The 18,827-nt window shown below is 49.5% G+C and overlaps 1 protein-coding gene across 4 annotated transcripts in view; it reads left to right on the plus strand.

Moving 5' to 3' along the window:
- The window catches only part of Grik3 (glutamate ionotropic receptor kainate type subunit 3), a 217,487-nt gene that overhangs the window by 184,883 nt on the left and 13,777 nt on the right, over positions 1–18,827 (plus strand). For all 4 annotated transcript variants that reach the window (XM_029476814.1, XM_021159768.2, XM_021159766.2 and 1 more), the window contains exons 11-13: positions 7,524–7,747; positions 12,503–12,621; positions 15,447–15,664. In XM_029476814.1, the coding sequence (XP_029332674.1) occupies positions 7,524–7,747; positions 12,503–12,621; positions 15,447–15,664 (561 nt within the window). The remainder of the gene's footprint in view (positions 1–7,523; positions 7,748–12,502; positions 12,622–15,446; positions 15,665–18,827) is intronic.

Consider the following 18,827-nt stretch of genomic DNA (forward strand, 5'->3'; position numbering starts at 1 on the left):
GGTGGGGTTCCAGCCCCAGCCCCCTTGGACGCTGCTAGGACAGGCCCCACCCATTTGGGTTAATACCACTATCAGGAATTTGGGGAGAGGACTCAAAGTGGCAGAAGATGGGTCATCTACCCCTGGATTCTGGTGACTGGGGCAGACTGAACCTGCCATTCTTCTTGATAGACACTGGCACAGTATGGAGCCTTCGGGGAGGCAGGACTGGGGCCATTCTCCAGGCCTGGGAAAGGCACACACATCATTGCTTCGTCAGCCAACAAGGCTGCCGCAGCTTTGGGGGTGAATCGTAGAGGCAGGGCTGGCAGCTGGTACTTGGGATGTTACTCACACCTGTCTGGGTCCGTTCAGACACGTGGGAGGCTAGACGATGCTTTGTCAGGTTGCTACCCAGGCTCTGCGTGAGGTACCTTGTTTCCTCAGCTTGGATGGAAAGCATCTAGGTAGAGAAACAGCACTTGGAAAGTGCAGAAGCTGAGGATGCTCCTGTGTGAATCAAGTTTTTATCACTGACAAACAGAAATACATTTTTTAAAAAATTGTGTGTGTGTGTGTGTGTGTGTGTGTGTGTGTGTACGTGCGTGCGAGTGCATGAGTGCTGGCGCGCTCATGCCATTGGTGTACACGTGGGGGTCAGAGGACAACCTTGATGCTGGTTCTCACCTTCCAGTTTGTGGGAGACAGAGTCTCTTGTACACTGCTGAATACCCCAAGCTGAACCACAAACTTCCCAGGGTCCGCCAGTCTCTCCCTCTGATCTCACGTATAGATGTGTGCGTCCAAGCCTGGCTTCTGTGAGGGCTCTGGGGATCCAGACTCAAGTCCTCACACTTGCATGACAAGTGTTAGAGAGAAACACCTAAGTGGAGGGTTAGAGTTAGCTCACGGTTTTAGAAAATCCAGCTGCTTGCTCCACTTGCCCTGCTGCCCTGTGGTGAAGCAAGAAGGGCATCATGACCATGGGAGCGTGGGGCAGAGGCTTGTAGCCTCCTGGCTTCTGAGAAACAGAGACAAAATACCCTTTATAGACACAAACATCCAAGTGACCTATCTCCCACAGTGAAGCTTCTCTTTCCAGTAATACTATTACAGTGCAAATCTATCAGTGGATTAATAAGATCAAGGCACTCGGTATCCGGTCGTGAGGGATCCTAATGATAGATTCACAACTTGTGACAAGTCTTCAACATATGAACCTTATGGGGCATACTTTATATCTGAGTGACTTCTGGGTGACTTTATATCCGAGCTGTAACACCCAATACTCGAGACATGGGAGAGAGCCAGCAGGCAGAGCTCCCAGATGAGTCAAGTTGCTTCGTGGTTGTCAGGAATGGAACTTATTTTCTTGGACACCATAGAAGTAGAAGAGGGATCTGGATGGCTGTAGAACTCCAAACCCCATCAAATGCTACAAAAGAAATCCCAGCAAAGCCCCGGTGACAGGTGTAGTGAGAAGCCAAAGTGACATTCATGTGTATGGGAATGCAGCACAGGGCTCAGAACGGGACCCAAGAGAAGATGGTAGAAGAGCTCTCTTCATCCCACACAGGGTCTAAGGGACAGGTGTATGAGTTCTCTTGGGCTGCTATACCAAGTGATAGCAAACCAGGTGCCTTCAAACCACAGAAATGTGTCGTCTCCTTGGGCAGAAATGAGAAATCAGGGTGTCAGTGGCATTGCTTCCCTTCAAAGGTTCTGAAGGTGAGTGGGCTCCATCCTCCCAGGTTCTGATGTGAGCATCCCTTGGCACCTCTTGGCTTTGTGCCTGCCTTTTCCTCATTTCTGTCTCCATTGTTACACACTCTTCTCTGTATATCTGTGTCTTCCATAAGGGCACCAGTTGTTAGGAGGGGGCCACCCTAATTCAGTATGATGCCATCTTACCTTGGTGACTTTGTTCTATAAGAATATAATCCACAAGACCTTATTCCAAATTAGGTCACAGTAACAGAACTGGAATGTAATTAAGACTGCCTGCCTCTGTCACTTCACCCCACGACATTTGGACTCGTACAACACCATGTTGGATTTTAAGGTCATAGTGAATTGAGTACTAGAACTGACTTGGCCACTCACCAGCTTGAACAAGCATTCCTGCCTGCTCCAGCCACCAATCCTTCATCTACAATGTGGCGATGTCGGCTGCCTCCTGGGGCTCTAGGGAGGAATTCATGAGGCACTTAGCGATGCTTGGCCTGTAGGCAGCATCCTGTAATGATGGCGGTTCTTGCTATTTTAATTTAACAGTTCACTATCTGGACACTCTGGGGGTTCCTCCCAGCATGAGGTGGAGAATAGAGATATAGAACCAGTGGTGACCATACTGGAGAATCCAACAGGAAGTGCCAACAAGACACCCAAACCAGGGAGTGAGCTGTGGCCAGGGCCTGGGGACTAGACCTTATTCTCTAAAAAGAAGACCAGAAGACACCGGTTAGTGACAAGTTGCCAGAACTAAGATCCATCCCATTCTGGTAGGAGGTGGTTCAAGCTTTATTATGGGAACAAGTTCAGGGTCCAGGCTAACATCAGGATAATTGGATATCAGGGGTCAAAATACAGAGCTGGAGTTGTTGAGTGCTTCCTGTCATCAGTTTGAGATCTGGGGCTGGAACCAGGTAGACAAGATCAAATGGCTTCATGTGTGGAAAGGATGCTGAGCAAGACTAGAGTTGGGTGCATCCCAATCAAATCTTGGTAAGTAGAAAGCTACTTACAGGGTAAAACAATGTCCTCAGAAGGCCTGCTGACTGGCCTAGACATTTAGAAGTACAGACAGGTCCTTAGTGAGACAGAAAAGGGAAAATGTCACCTATAAGATTTGGGGACAGGTCAGCGGTTTGATTTTCTTCAAGGTCATGATTTCAGGAACCTGAGAACAAAGGACAAACAGCTTCTCCAAGCCTCAGTTTCCCCCTGTAATAAAGCATGGGGTTGGAGCAGCTGTTCCTGCAGGTCTGTCGTCCAGCTCTGACAGCCTGTGATTTCACGAATCACACTGGAAAGAAGTACGCGTGAGTGGGAAGAGCCGCCAAGACTGGGCCTTTCATTCTGAGTAATGAACCGAAACCGCGAAGACTTGACATCTGTTCCAATCTTTCCAGGGAAGTTGGACAAAATAATGCCTTTTTCGGGGAAATCGTTACCAACAGTGAAATATAGTATTTTCTGCCTAAGCCAAAAATGAAGTGGAGAATACCAGCCTTCCTGAAGCCCAAGGGAGAACACTCATCTGAACTCCTAGAGAAGGTCATGTTGGCCAATTACCATGCTGCCGTAGGCACAGACTGCCGTAGACAACACTGTTGCCTAACCCCATTAGAGCCAGGAAGCAGGAAAAGAGTGGAAGGGAGGTTCTGAAGGCCCCGAGAAAGACTGGGCTGGGGCCTGCGGCTGGCTTCCTCACCAGCTCCTGGGACGTTCTTGTAAAATAAGCATTGACCTCGTACGGCTTGATCTCAGATAGCTTGCTGTCAAAAATCCAAGGAGGAGCCCCCACCATGGACTTGGGGGTTCTATCGAAGAAGCCACTGCAAACCCAGGGGCCATACCACGAGACCAGCCAGAGTCCAAGTGCATTCTACCTTTGGAGTCAAACACAGCCTCCCAATACAGTATACTCTGAAGGCACTGGGCTATGGAAGGCAGGGATTCACAATCAAAGGACCACTAGATCTCTCTCACACCATCACTGCAGAAGATTTAGGACTGAAGAAGTCCTTCAGGGTGCTCTCCTCATCTCCTGTGCTACTCAGTACTCGTGTCTACACCTAAAGTAGGGGACCACGGGGCCAGGTCTGTGGTTCATTCCTGCATCCCGTCTGGACTAGTGTCTGAACACAGTATGTCTTGATCAGGTGTGTATTAGACAGTTTTCATCCCTCCCTCCACCCCCATCCCTCGTCCATTTGTTTAAACCTTGACCTGAGAGGCATCTGGGAGCTAGGACAGTGGCCCTGTTCGGTGCCTATAAAGCCAGGCACATTCTAACTTACATCCTCAAAAATCTGTAAAAGGTTTCCATGTAATGAGCCTTTCCCATGCGTCTCCTCTCCGTGTTCCATAAGGTCGGTTTGTTTCACATTTATTTATTTATTTTTATAATTTGCAAATGTGCATGTGGGTACAGGCTCATGTATACAAGCCAGGCCCCATGTTTAGAGATTAGAGGACAACTTGTGGGAGTTGGCTCTTTCCCTAGCACAAAGGTTCCAGGGCCCCAACCCAGGTGGTCATCAGTCTCAGTGGCACATGCCTTTTATCCCATGGGACATCCTGCTGGCATTTTCCTGGGTCTTGAAGTTCATCAAATCTTTGAGCCCCAAAAGAAATAGGAGTAAGAAGGACAAACACTGAGGATAGCAGTATCAGAGCATCTCCAAGGTCTCCCAAGCCTGCGGTACCCACAGAGTGGTCTAGACTGAAGTTTCACACGTGTCAGCCCTTATCTGCTGTTGTGATTTCTATTGAAGTACTTATTCCTGTTCTGAGATAAGTAGAGTCTCAGTTAGTGCTGATTTGATAAACACTTTGATTGAAAACCATGTCCCCGACTAGGCCTTAAGAGCGATGATAGCAAAAACAGTATCTGTTAGTGACAGCTGTCTCTCTAATTCCTGGTGGATCTCATAAAATAGTGGGTGGGTAAGAATATGGGTGGGCAGGTAGGTGGAAGGCCTGATGGATGTTATGGTATAGACAGGTGGATGGATGGATAGATAAATGGATAAGTTGGTTGTAGGTGGCTGGAAGGATGGATAGATAATGGATGAATAGATAGGGGGGTTTAGTGGGGGACCAAGTAGATGGGTAGATGGAAGGATGGATAGAGAGGTAGTGGGCGGATGGGTAAGTAGATGAGTTGGTGGGTGGATGGACGGGTCAAGACAGCAAGTGTCTGTGTCTGGCCTAGAGGCATTGCCTTGGCAAGGTCTTTCCAAACATGCTCCCTCCTGACAAAGGGTCATCAGTAATAGCCTTCAGGATCTCTCTTCCCTTCAGTTGTGGCCATGCTAGGAAGGGAAGTAATAACTTGTTTCACAATTTGAGACACAAATACCCACAGAAGCCTAAGAGGCAGCCGTCTCCAGAAAAGCACTACTAAATATTGCAGAGCCTCAGAGGGAGCTTTGAGAGGAGGAAGGAACAGCGGGTCAGCCACAGCCCTAGCATGCCAGGATCCTGTGAGTCCATAAACTGCATGCCTGCTGACATGCAGCCATGCACACTGAGCAGTGCCAACCTTCCGTGGGGATAGAATGAACATCATGAGAATCAAGAATTGAAGGGTGCCGGGGAGGCTCTGGAGGAGGCAACATGTATGAAATAGTGTGAACAATGGGAAACTTTGAGAGAGAAGGCACTGAAGGCCACGTGAAGAAATGAGCATAGGGACGGCACCGTTCTTAGTGGGGCCTTGGATCAAGAGAGCTGCCGATAAGATGCAGGGGGGGGGGAATCCTTTTAATTATTAATCAGGAAAAGCTCAGACCTAGTTTTAGAACATCCCTCATTAAATTTGTGATGTAATGACCTATATTAACAAATCCCATCTCTAGGTTTCCCTCCTGTCTCCGTGTTATCCCTGCTAGTGAGGCCTTGGACTTACCCCCTCAGTTTCCTGTCTACTACCCTCTAAGGATGATGATGGTGATGGTGATGATGATGATGATGTGTGTGTGTGTGTGTGCGTGATACACGCACGTGTAACAGCATCAATGTTCTTCCTCAGTAGCTCTCTACCTTACTTTGTGAGACAGCAGCCAGCTCTCTTTGAACCTGGAGTTGGCCAACTGGCTCAACTGGCTGACCATAGAGCTCTGGGGGGGTCTGTAACCCAAGTTCTTGGATTATGAACTGTCTTTGGTGAACAGCTTTTTCTTTTTTTTTTTAATATTTTTTATTACGTATTTTCCTCAATTACGTTTCCAATGCTATCCCAAAAGTCCCCCATACCCTCCCCCCCACTTCCCTACCCACCCATTCCCACTTTTTGGCCCTGGCATTCCCCTGTACTGAGGCATATAAAGTTTGCGTGTCCAATGGGCCTCTCCAGTGATGGCCGACTAGGCCATCTTTTGATACATATGCAGCTACAGTCAAGAGCTCCGAGGTACTGGTTAGTTCATAATGTTGTTGCACCTACAGGGTTGCAGATCTCTTTAGCTCCTTGGATACTTTCTCTAGCTCCTCCATTGGGGACCCTGCGATCCATCCAATAGCTGACTGTGAGCATCCACTTCTGTGTTTGCCAGGCCCCGGCCTAGTCTCACAAGAGACAGCTATATCAGGGTCCTTTCAGCAAACGCTTGCTAATGTATGCAATGGTGTCATCATTTGGAGGCTAATTATGGGATGGATCCCTGGATATAGCAGTCTCTAGATGGTCCATTCTTTCGTCACAGCTCCAAACTTTGTCTCTGTAACTCCTTCCATGGGTGTTTTGTTCCCAATTCTAAGAAGGGGCAAAGTGTCCACACTTTGGTCTTCTTTCTTCTTCAGTTTCATGTGTTTTGCAAATTGTATCTTATATCTCGGGTATACTAAGTTTCTGGGCTAATATCCAATTATCAGTGAGTACATAGGTGAACAGCTTTTTCTGTGAATGTTGGGGATCCCCACACAGGTTCTCGTGCTCTCATGGCAACCATGTTGCCAACTGAGCCATCTCCCCAGTCTCCAAGGAGGGCACTATCTTGTCTGACTAGCTTTTGAGAGGTGTTGAGATCTAATGACCATGCTGAGTGGGCTGAAGTGGTCAAGAAGGGATTACGAGTGGGGAGCTCGGTGACATGAGCTGTGGACTTCGTGTGCTCCTCATGTTCTAACTGGTGATAGCTGAGCTCATTCATTTGACACGGCACCGTCTGGAGACCTCACGGGTTTCCATTTCCGTCTGTTTTTGTCAGACTCTCCTTCAAAGCCATCAGCTCCTGTAGAATGAAGCTTATGTTGGCCTGTATTGTTGTGCGTCCTTGTCTCCTCCATACCCTGGGCATAGCCCAGCTACGAGGGTCAGTCCGTGTTGACGTTGAACTGCAAATACGTGGGCTGGAGATATAGTTCAGTCAAGGACCTGTGTTCTATCCCCAAAACCAGTGTCAGAGGAAAGGCCAGGTGTGGTTGCACACACTTAATGATCCCAGTGCTGAGAAGGCAGAAGGAGGCAAATTCCCGGATTTTGGTTGCCCATCAACCTAGCCTACTGGTGCGTTCCAGGCCAGGAACTCACCTAAAGGCTAAGGCTCATAATCAAAAAAACAAGGTCACTTGCAAGTGAGAAATGGAAGCCAAGGTTGTCCTCTGGCCTCCACACTTACACATTCATCGCCATGCATATGCATATGCACATGCACACACATGTGCACCCACACATACACAGAGGAGTAGTTTAATGACCTTGGACTAAGGCTGCTAGCACCGTCTCAACCCATGATCCATGAGTGGGTTCTCCAACACATCTATCCCAAGGCTTTGCTCACTGTCTGTCTGTCCATCTGTCTATGGTCTCTTTACAGAAAGCAGATCTGGCTGTGGCTCCCCTGACCATCACCCATGTCCGAGAGAAGGCCATTGACTTCTCTAAGCCTTTTATGACCCTTGGAGTGAGCATCTTATACCGCAAGCCCAATGGCACCAACCCCAGTGTCTTCTCCTTCCTCAACCCCCTGTCCCCGGACATCTGGATGTACGTGCTCCTTGCCTACCTGGGTGTCAGCTGTGTCCTCTTCGTCATCGCCAGGTAAGGCTGTTCCTGGGCCAAAGCCCTGGGCCAAGCTGGATATCATAGGAATCTAGGCAAGCCCTCTTTGGCTTAGAAGGCCCAAGATTTGGATTACTATGTATGGTTCATGATACTTTCTTAACCCCACCCCATCCTCCCGCAGCACAGATCCTTTGTCCCTGCAGGATGTTCTGTGCCCCTCCCCCTGGGCTTAAATCACCCAGTTCCTCCTTCTGGTCCATGCCAGTGACACCGAGATACAGTAATTGCAACTCTCATTCCCAGAATAGACTTGGAGAAGCCTGGCCGTTGCTCAGGAATGCACATCCCTGAGCGGAACACCTGGGATGGCAGACCAGACCCAAGTGCACTGCGTGGCCTAACGAGTAGCTGAAAACATGGCAAACAGATTGTATCTAAGCAGTCCACACAGCAGAACCAGTCCCCAACAGCTACACACATGCCACATGCAGAGACACGGTATACTGTCCATATTTACACACTGCCTCCGTCACGCGTGTACTGTGCCTACCCATTGTATTATTCATTAGAAACAGAAAAAGTGCACGCTCAATGGTGGTTATGGGAAGTGGGTCATTAGGGCAGTGGGTTCTGCCCATGTTTATTGAGTACCTGGCTTTTGTCAAGCTCGCTAGTCTGCACCTTGACAGCATCCCTTAAAGACACCCAAGACCCACTGAGGCCATACGGGCAGTAAGGGACACATCTGTCCTGTGTCTCTGGCCCCTGCTCAGTCCCCTCCTCAAGCTCCCTGGCCCCTCCTAGCAAAGCTTCCACCCCTCCCTGCAGACCCCATCTTTGCCCCGGGTCCTCTTTGCTCTAAAGCCTAACAAGGTGTAAAGAGAAGCTTCTCTGGAGAGGCAATTTGAGATCCAAGGACCTGGTGTTTCGCCTCTTTTTTCCTCTAGAGCTCTCTTTGAAAGCCCCCCTTTCCTCTGCTCCCTTCGCTCTCTGCCTCCTCCCACACAGAGAGAGACCAAAGGAAAAGTGCGAGGTGAGATCACCCAGCCTCCCAGGCCTTTGCTGCAGCTCCCGCCTGGTTGCTGCTGCAGCTGCCCTGCCTGCTCAGCCCAGCCAACAGCGAGCCATCACAGCGAGGCCTTCATCACCCTCTCCTCACTAATGGTCTAACAAGCCTTTGAAAGCAGAGCTGCTCTCTTGCACTCTCAGCGTAATTTTCCTGACGCTCCAGTGGCCTCTCAGCCATCCACCCCTCCAAGAGAGGAGCATTTCCAGTCTTAGTTCTGTCTGTTTGATGTGAGTTGTTTCCCCCCCCACCCCCAAGATATGGGCCATCTGGCCGCTGAAGGCATCTGACTATGTGTCCAGCCTCTCCCTACTGGCTAGGAAGACAGCAACTCCCCTCCCAAGGCTAGTCTGGGATGCTCAGGAAAAATGGGGTTTTATGCGTTGGCTAGGATGCCATGAGGCACCTGCAGAGGCAGGAGAGGGATGAAAGTCTCGGCCACAGAGCTGAAAAAGGCATCTAAGAACATGGGTCACCCCATGGAACACACAGCACAACTCTTCGCCATCATGTCTGTCCATTTCAATAGTTCTGTAAGGTGGGGAGAGCTATCCCCATGTTGGAGAAGCAGAAACCAGGGCTCAGAGAAGTTACATCAATACCCAAAGTCACAAAGCTTTCCTTGGCAGAGTCCCATTTGAAATTAAGCACGGTATTGAGTATTAGGGAGCGCCAAGCTGCAGTGCACACAGATGCTCAGTGGGTACCACTGGGTACCTGCTGACTTAGGCTGGATAGAGAAGCAGGGGCAGTTAACTGCACAAGGCACCTCCCTTGCCAGCCATCATCAGTTCTGTCCCTTGTTTTCTGCACTATAAGGTTCCAGTCCCCTCCTACACTTAATGAACACTCAGTGCTCTGAGCCTTTCTTTGGTTGGGAGAAACTCCATCTTTGAAAATGTTACCAAAAGGCCTTTCTAACATCAGCCGCATTCATCAGACTAAGCAGCTCTTAGGGAACTTGTCTTCTTAAAGCTTTGCCACTAAGTGACACTTTGGAGCCTAAAATGTCTTCACAGCAGAGCTCCAGAGGACCCAGCTACCCTTTGGTGTCAGTGGCCACAGAGCTGCCTCCAGCACATTTTTTCCCCAGCGGTGGGAACTGGGTCAGCGTCAATGCCCAGCAGTAGGGTGGTGTTAAAACACATGAGTGATTAGAGGGCACAGGCTGCTTCAGGAGGCTGATCTGGAAAGGGGCAGCAAGTTTCAAAACAGAAATTTCTATGACAGGATCCTGGGGTGACGTGGTAGTTTTTATGTGTGTATGTATGTCTTGGACTCTCTCTCTGTGTCTTGATCTGGCTCTGTGTGTATATGGGTGTGTATGTGTGTGTACACGCGTGGGTGTGGGTGGGCATGTGTGTGTGTTACACTAAAAGTAGGGCCAAGGACCAAGGAGATGGCTCAGTCAATAAAGGTGCACTTGATACCAAACCTGAAGACCTGAATTGTGCCCCAGGCTCTCCCATGGTAGAAGGAGAGAACAGACTCTTGCAAATTATCTTCTGACCCCTTAAGCTTGCTGGTGCACATGGCTACTCACATATGATAGACAAATAAATGTAATACAAATTTTAATTAGATAGATAGATAGATAGATAGATAGATAGATAGATAGATAGATAGATAGATAGATAGACAGAGAGACCGCTTGACCCCTGAGCTCTGCTCAGGTCTCATCTTTTTTCTGTCCCTAGCCCTCCAGCCAAGAGAGGTCCCAGAGGATCTAGGTCTCTTGGTCCCCTGGGAAAACCACTGCAGCTTGTGGCCTTCAGCCCACTGTCAGACGAGTCCTAAGTCTTCCTGAGCCACAGACTTTGTTTCTATCTGGAAGCTGAAGGCTGGGGTTCCGTGGATTTTATAAGAGTGCTGCCTTATCTCTTATAATTATTTCTCCTGTAGCCCCAAGGTGGGCCTCCCAGGGACGTGCCTCCTTAGGGCTCTGCCCCCTTAGGTAGTCCATTCCTCCCTCCACTGTGTCTCCCGTGGCCTATGGCCTCTGCCTGTTAAAGTCCATTGCCTTTCTAGCATGAAGCCGCCATGGACCCAAACCAGGTTCCCATCAGTGTGGACTCAGTGGGGAAACATTGTGTATCCGGTGCCACTAAATCTGGGGACTCTGGGCCTGCAGCAAGGTCTCTCCTACCTAGAACACAAGTGCCCACCAAGCCCTGCCCTCCAAACGCCTCAGGCCCTGCCACAGAACTGCACACAGCATCCATTCTGGATGCCTGGCTCTCCAGAGGTTTCCTTGTACACCCCTCCACCAAATGTGTCTCAGCCCTGCCCTACTGAACCTCGGTCTCTTCCTTGGGGATTGAAGAGTCTCTAACCCATTCCAGCTCTTTCTCTTTGACAATTCTCAACTCAGTTTGCAGCCTCACATAGACATGTTCTGTCCGATGGGGCATCTGCTTCCTGAAAGTGGAACTGTCCTCACCTGAGCCCTAGGAGGGGCGGGTGACGTAACGCTGCTTGAGAAGGGAGCTGGGAAAGGCCTGGCTCAAGTACTGCAAAGGGCTTCAAGCTCAGAACTGAAACAAGACCCTTGCTCCCCCGCACTTGTCTGGCCTCCTTTGCCTCCTGCATCCTGGCCTGTCTCAGCCCCCAGTACACACACCACTGCCCTGATCCAATGACTTCTCGATCTCTCCATCTTTTTTGCATCTCTCTTGCGTCTTCAGACTGACTCATTTGTAAGCAAACCTCGGCCAGTCAGCCGGGCTTCCCTCCCTCGGCTGGGAATCCTCTTCCTTACAAGGGGGTGGTGTGGGGTAGCGGCCTTAAGCAACCTTTTCCTGTCAGGCATATGTTCATATATTCAAACACAAGAATCTGAAATGAAATCCCACATTGTTCCCTCCGCGGGGTAGGATTCCAGGGCACTTACACTTTCTCTCCGTATTCTTGGATACTAATTTGAATATTTTATAATAAATATCCTTTCCTATTTTTTTTTATTATACAAGAAATTCAAATGCACTTTCTCATTTCCAAAAGAGATTCATGTCATACAAATAATATAACAGATTTGGCTGAAATTCCTTTTGTCCCTCCCTACTCCCCCACAAAGGCACATGCCAATATAGATGGAATATAGATGGAAACTTCTAGACCCCTGAGTAACTGTTCACATACGCATTTACCTATAGAGCTGTATGGCTCTGTTAGGTAGCCTACAGAAATGAAATTGTATTGTTTTTATTTTCGATCACTCTCTTTTCATTAGATAGACCGTGTTGAGAAAGGTTCCGTGTCTAGGGATGTCTAGATGCATGATATTCTCTTTAATGGCTGTGATATTTTGGTGTGGCTCTGGCATGGTGTATTTAATCATCCCTCTACTGAAGGACATTTAGGTTATTTTCAGGTATTTTTTTTTCTTCTATTGCAAACAACGCTTTGATAAACACCCTTGAGGACTTCCCTTTCTGCTCCTGCCTGAGTGTGTTTCGTAGACAGATAATGACTTGCAGCTTCCCAAGGTAGAAGGGCACACGCGCTTTTAATTTGAAGAGGTGATTCCGAATTACTTTATAACCAGAAAAGGGCACTGGGAGGAAAGGAAAGGACAGGAAGAAACCTGATCCCAGTTGGCCTTTGCCTATCACTCCAGCCAGACAATGAGCCGAGGGGCTGTGGAGTGGTTGCTACTCCACCCTAGTACTTGTTGCCAAGTGGTTGTCTCTTGCAGCTGGCCCTCACTGCTTCCCTGTACCCTGCAGATTCAGCCCTTACGAGTGGTATGATGCTCACCCCTGCAACCCCGGCTCGGAGGTGGTGGAGAATAACTTCACACTGCTCAACAGCTTCTGGTTTGGAATGGGCTCCCTGATGCAGCAAGGTAGGCGTCTGCCCTCTCCCCCGAGGAAGGTACCGTTGCTCCTCCACGGGTCCTTTGGCCTGTCTAGAGTCAGCTGCTTGGGAGGCAACGTCAGACCTTAGGAAGCTATCAGAAGGCTGGAAAAACAGTTAGTTGATCCTGGTTTGTGCCCTGATTCACAGCCTGCTCCCAGTGCTCTAGACAGAGTCAGCTCAGGATCTGAAACCGTCAGCCACCCTGACCTGTATCCCAGAACTGAGAATGAAACCGTGTTGCCTGATGGGCTGATGGCTCACTTCTCCTCGGCAGAACAAAGTTGATCAACGCCAGCTGGGGGTTGGTACCATCGAGGCAGAGAGGCTGGCAGGAGGCTCTGCATAACTGTACTAAGAGGGTGCATGGCCAAGGAGTCTAAGAAACCTTCAAGACATTGTTAGGTCAGGGCTAGGTGAGGTTGACGGAGGCTGGAACGTCTGCCTGTGTACAGCAGAGACTATATCCCCCTGGAGGAAGATTGTCGTCTATCTTAGAGGGAGGGCCCCGAGCTGAATGGCCCTGAGAATGGGTTCAGCCTTCTAGGGATGTCTGAAGATGCTTAAATGTCTAGAAAGCAGCCGAGCATGGAAGCTCGTATCTGTAATTCCAGCATTTGGGTGACTAGGCCTGGAGGATTGATGTGAGTTCAAGGCAAGTATGCCTGAGAGGCAGAGCAAGGCCTTGTCTCAAAGCAGGGGAGGGGCTGGGGGAGGGAGTGGGAGGAATGGAGAGATTGGGGAGGTGTGGCAAGATGGCTCAGTGAGTAAAGGGACTTGCTCCCAAGCCTGATGACCTGAGAGGAAGCAGAGGACCTCATCCTTCATACTTGAGGCTTCATGCCTCAAGACCCAGCAGGAACCCTGGTCTTCAGGAGGCAAGATGAAGATTCCAGATGAATGAGGGGAGAAAGAAGAGAGGGAGAGAAGGAAGGAGGGAGGGAGGACATTCACCTTGGTGCCCATCACACACGTCCACTGGGCTGCAAGCCCTGTGGAGCTGTGAGCGCAGCAGAGGAGGAAGCAGACCTGTTCCACCCCTGACCGATAGGCTCCAGCGGCTGGGAAGTGACAGGCGGCTTTCATGGGAAGCGCCTCCATCTGTCCCCGCTATTAACGAGCACCCTGAAGGCTCACCTTGCTTCTTTGCCCATCATCTTTGTTCGGTGACAGCTGAGAAGGACCCGAAAGCCCCTTTGCTGCCGTAATAACTCCTCTAATGCTGCCTGCTGCTCCGGACCTCGATGCATTCCCCCGCATGGTTTTGATTAGGAGGGGAAAAAAAAACCTAGGTATTTGAAAAACTCTCCCTTGAGTGACTTCTTTGAGAGCAAGAGAAAAAAAGTCATCTATATCAAAGCAGATGCTTTCAGATTTCGGGTCCAAATATTCCGGCAAGTTCAGGAGTCACTCACTATTTAAATCTCTTGAAAGCCAGCTAGTTAATTACTTCAGTTAGAAGGTTTCATCTAAATTGTGCTCTGCACCCAAGGTCGGGGAGAAAGAGTGATATATTTCAGTAAAGAGCTTCCAAAAATGTTGATTTTTCTTCTCCTGCCAAGTGCCTTGCAGCAATCTCATATTTGTATACCGCTCGTATTTCTGATGCGTCTCTCTTCAAATTATATTGTTGCGGTATCGCAGTATTTTTGTGAGGCTGGGACAGAGGAAGGACAATTCTTCATCCTTTTGCAGAGTCCAGAACAAGGGAATTGTCTGACCTCAGATCACCTAGAGAACTGGGGACAGGATTTTCTCCCAGAACCCATGGGTTCTGACCCCTATACCATGGTCCACAGACAGGCATTAGAGAGGCTGAAGAACTGTGAAATCGTGTGTGTGTGTGTGTGTGTGTGTGTGATGTGATGCATGTGTGTGTGTGCATTTGTCTGATGTGTGTGTATGCGTGTGTATGCATGTGTTTGTGTGTGTATGTGTCTGTGTATGCATGTGTTTGTGTGTTTATGTGTCTGTGCATGCGTGTGTGTGTGTTGTATGTGTGTCTGTGCATGTGTTTGTGTGGTGTGTGTGTGCATGTATGAATGTGTGTGTGTATGCATGTGTTTGTGTGTGTGTGGTGTGCGTGTATGCATTGTTTGTGTGGTATGTGTGTGTGCATGTATGCATGTGTGTGTATGTGTGTGTTTGTGTGTAATGCGTGTGTGTGTGCATTTGTGTGGTGTGTGTGTATATGCATGTGTTTGTGTGTGTGTGGTGTGTGTGTATGCATGTGTTTGTGTTTGTGTGGTATGTGTGCATGTATGCATGTGTGTGTATGTGTGTGTTTGTGTGTTTGTGTGTAATGCGTGTGTGTGTGCATTTGTGTGGTGTGTGTGTATATGCATGTGTGTGTGCATTTGTGTGGTGTGTGTGTATATGCATGTGTTTGTGTGGGGGGGGTGTGTGTGTGTGTATGCATGTGTTTGTGTGTGTATATTTGTGTATGTGCATGTATGCCTGTGTATGTGTGTCCATGTGTTTGTGTGGTGTGTGTGTGTGTGTGTGTGTGTGTGTGTGTTAACATACATTATCAAATCCCAGCCTGGCTCAGACTCACAGGAAAGGCTGAGTACCCACGGTCTTCCTCCCTCCCCCTTTCTTTAGTTATTGACTCATTTGGTCTTGAGGTGGATCTAAGAATTTGTATTTCAGTCGAGTTTCCAGTGATATTGAGAGACCGTGGGTCAGATATGGCTGACCCACCAATCTGGGGAAATGGTCCCAGCACCTATGGGAGTATCCGGTAATGTGATGATCCACGGTTTAGGGCACCCCTGGCCTACACATTGTAAGGTGCCTCCCCCATTCTCCCAGGATCTGAACTGATGCCCAAGGCTCTGTCTACCCGCATCATTGGCGGCATCTGGTGGTTCTTCACCCTCATTATCATCTCCTCCTACACGGCCAACCTGGCTGCCTTCCTGACTGTGGAGCGGATGGAGTCACCCATCGACTCCGCTGATGACCTGGCCAAGCAGACCAAAATAGAGTACGGTGCTGTCAAGGACGGGGCCACCATGACCTTCTTCAAGGTAAGAGTCTCTTTTTCCTCACATCACCCAGAGCTCACCTTCCTGGGCTCTTTTCTGAGGAGAAAATCAGAGCTCTGCTCCCCCTGCCCCCACTCAGAATCCAGGGGACCTGGATTCCAACCACAGGACTCAGCCTCTCCCTGGTGAAACCCGTTAGCTTTAAGGAACTGTGACGAAGAGCTGAATAGATGGGTCTCAAGTTCTGAAAGCTGCTGGGGCAAGCCAGGTGAATCATGGGAGGAAAAAAGACTGGACCAGTCCCAGACAGCCCTGGGACCATAGGTATTCTGCTCTTGGCTTGGGGTCTTAGTGCATCCCTCTCTAAGAGGCTGACTGGGGTGGGTGAGCTGCCCATTTCCAAGAGTAGAAGGCACATCCCCTCCTCTTAGAATACCAGTGTCTTCACAGAAAGTCCCTGTCACCTGCCCAGGTGACTACTTTCACAGGAACCAGGACTTTGTCACTCCTCCAGCTTTGAAAGTATGGGCTCGGTTCCACGGTTTTCCCTTTCTGCCAATCTAGTTGAAGTCAAGGGACTCTGGCTGAACCCACGAAGGGGTGGGTTCAGTGTGCTTCTAGGTTAATAGCTGTAGCCCTGAGTGCTCACAGTGGGCCAGACTGCTCCTTGCTTGGTCTCTGTTAACCTCCTCAAACCTTGTGAGACTAGCACTGTAATTATATCCAGTCTACGTGTGGAAACTGAGCCGACGACAGATCAATGGCTTGTCTGAGGATTCACATCCAAGGAGCTGGACTCCATCCTCCTCTGCTTCTCTCCAAAACTTAGGTGCTAAAGCGGTGGCGTTGGGACATGCATGTGTGTCTGAGTGCCACGGGCCCTCTGTTATCAGAAAGGATGTCATCTACCCACCCCCCACATCCCCATCCTGTGCATACCTACACACACACACACACACACACACACACACACCTGACTCAGGTGGCCTAGGGTGGAAGCATGATGGGCCTTCTGAGCTAAGAATGTAGCTTATTTGGTAAAGTGCTTGGCTATCAGGCACAAAGCTCTGGATTCAATCCCAGCACAGCAAAAAAAAAAAAAAAAAAAAAAAAAAAAAAAAAAAAAAAAAAATGTGTAGTGGCGCACACCTGTGATCTGAGCACTCAGGTAGCAGCAGGAGTATCCTCTGCTACATAGGGTGTAGGAGGCCAGCCTGAGCTACATAAGAGGAGAAAAGGAGAGAGGGAGAAGAGGGGAAAAAATGAGACATAAAGAGAAAAGGGAGGAGAGAGAAAAGAGAGGGGGGTAGAGAAAAAATTGGAGAGAGAGAGGGAGTGAGGAAGAGCAAGTGAGGGAGGGAGGGGAGAGAGAGAGAGAATTCTAACAAGTTCCCAGATGCTGCTGCCGGGGCTTCGGCTGGGGATGCTCTGAGAAGTGGTCCTCTAATTACCCCTTGGAAGCATCTGGCTTTGGGAACTGTGCGAGTGTATCCATCCGCTTATTAATCAGCTGCCCTCTGCCAGTCTGGAGGCTGCGTGTTTCCCTTTACCCTGGGTCCGGTTCTTCATCCCTGAGCCCTCGCCTCTTCGGAAACTTCAAGAAATGGACTGAGCCCCAGCGGGGCCTGAGGAAATAAAGGAAGAAATTAGAGTGGAAAATGCCTTTATCCCACGGGTGCTCATGCCCCAGCACTTTCTGCCGGCTCCCCGTGTCTCTCCTGAGGCTGGAGGCAGCTACATACTGGAAAGAAAAGGGGAAAGAGGGGCTTCTCCTTGCACTCGGCTACCGCCAGTGGAAGCTGGTCCCACCTTCTGCTGGGGAGGGCACAGTGTACACTGAAATCAAGGGAAAATAAATCGTTGTCAAAGGTGCATTAGGCACTTGTTGGAGTCTCATGAGTGTGAGCAAGTCTGACAGTGTACACACATGTATGACCGTGTGTAGATGGCACGTGTTAATGAGCATTTTGCGCCTGCACATGTGGCATGCCTAAGAGTCTACTTATATGTGCATAGGTAGATCTGCACTTGGACATGAATGTTTGCATGTGTGCGTGCGTGTGCATGTGTGTGTGTGTGTGTGTGTGCACATGCGCACATACGTGCTTGCTCGCTCCCTGTCCTCGGGCCACAGCCCAGCCCTTGACTACTGGAGCTTCTCATGCATTAGGCATGAGCCAGTCTCTAAGCAGGGCTCCCGATCAAAGGGAAGAGGCATAAATAAGCCCGGTGCAGGCTCATCTCGGCTGATTGGACGCCCTGCCTCCCTCCCTCCGTGCAGAGATGCTCAGATTGCCTTCTCAGGGCCCAGTCCCAGCTCCCCACTGAGCCACAGTCCTCAGCAGCAAGCAGCCACTGCGCCATCACCCTCCTCCCCTGCAGTGAGGAGGGCAGAGGAGAGACACAGAATCTGCTACCCAGCTAGGACTATGGGGCTCAAGGGCCCATAAGCCAGAAACAGCAATAGAGTGACCCCAGGCGGGACCAAGCCCACTTCCATCCTCTCCTGACCCATTAATACTTCTTTGCAATCAGCCACAATGTCCCAGGCGTGTGCCCATACTTCATCTGTTTCTCTGTCACCCTCCTAACAACCCTAGAAAGCAGATGAGTATTATGTCCTCATGTTACACAGGGTGGAAGCAAGGCTCCGAGAGGCTAATTGACTTGCCTAACAGCACACAGCTAAAACCAAGGATTTGAACCTCACCTGCTGTGAAGCAGCCTCCTCTTTCCTACTGGTTCCTCTCAGGATCCCGAGGTAGTCCTTAGCAGTCTCCCCTGATGAAGAACAAAGCTGGGGTGGGTTGGGTCATGCCTGCAGCCCAGCACAGCCTTGACACACTGGTCGCACAGCACAGAGGATTAATAAAGATGGGTGTCTGGTGCTGTAGAAGGGATGGGATAGAAAGATGGTAAAGCTAAGAAGAGCCAATGTAGGAGGCAGTGGTAAGCGTAGGCAGCAAGCAGGTGGCACTCCCCACGAACCCCAAGTTTAAAACAAGTATGTGATTAGCATACTCCTAGTTAGGCACTCCACATACATAAAACTAAGGAGAGATGGCTCCTTCAGTAAAGATCTTGCCACATAAACATTGAAAGCTTGAGTTCATGTCCCCAGCACCTATGTAAAAGCCAAGTATGGTGGCACCCACCTGTTACCAAGCATTGGGTATGGGGGTAGATAGAGGAAGCCCCATTTACC

Source organism: Mus caroli, chromosome 4 (assembly GCF_900094665.2).
Source record: "Mus caroli chromosome 4, CAROLI_EIJ_v1.1, whole genome shotgun sequence".
Classification (NCBI taxonomy): Eukaryota; Metazoa; Chordata; class Mammalia; order Rodentia; family Muridae; genus Mus; species Mus caroli.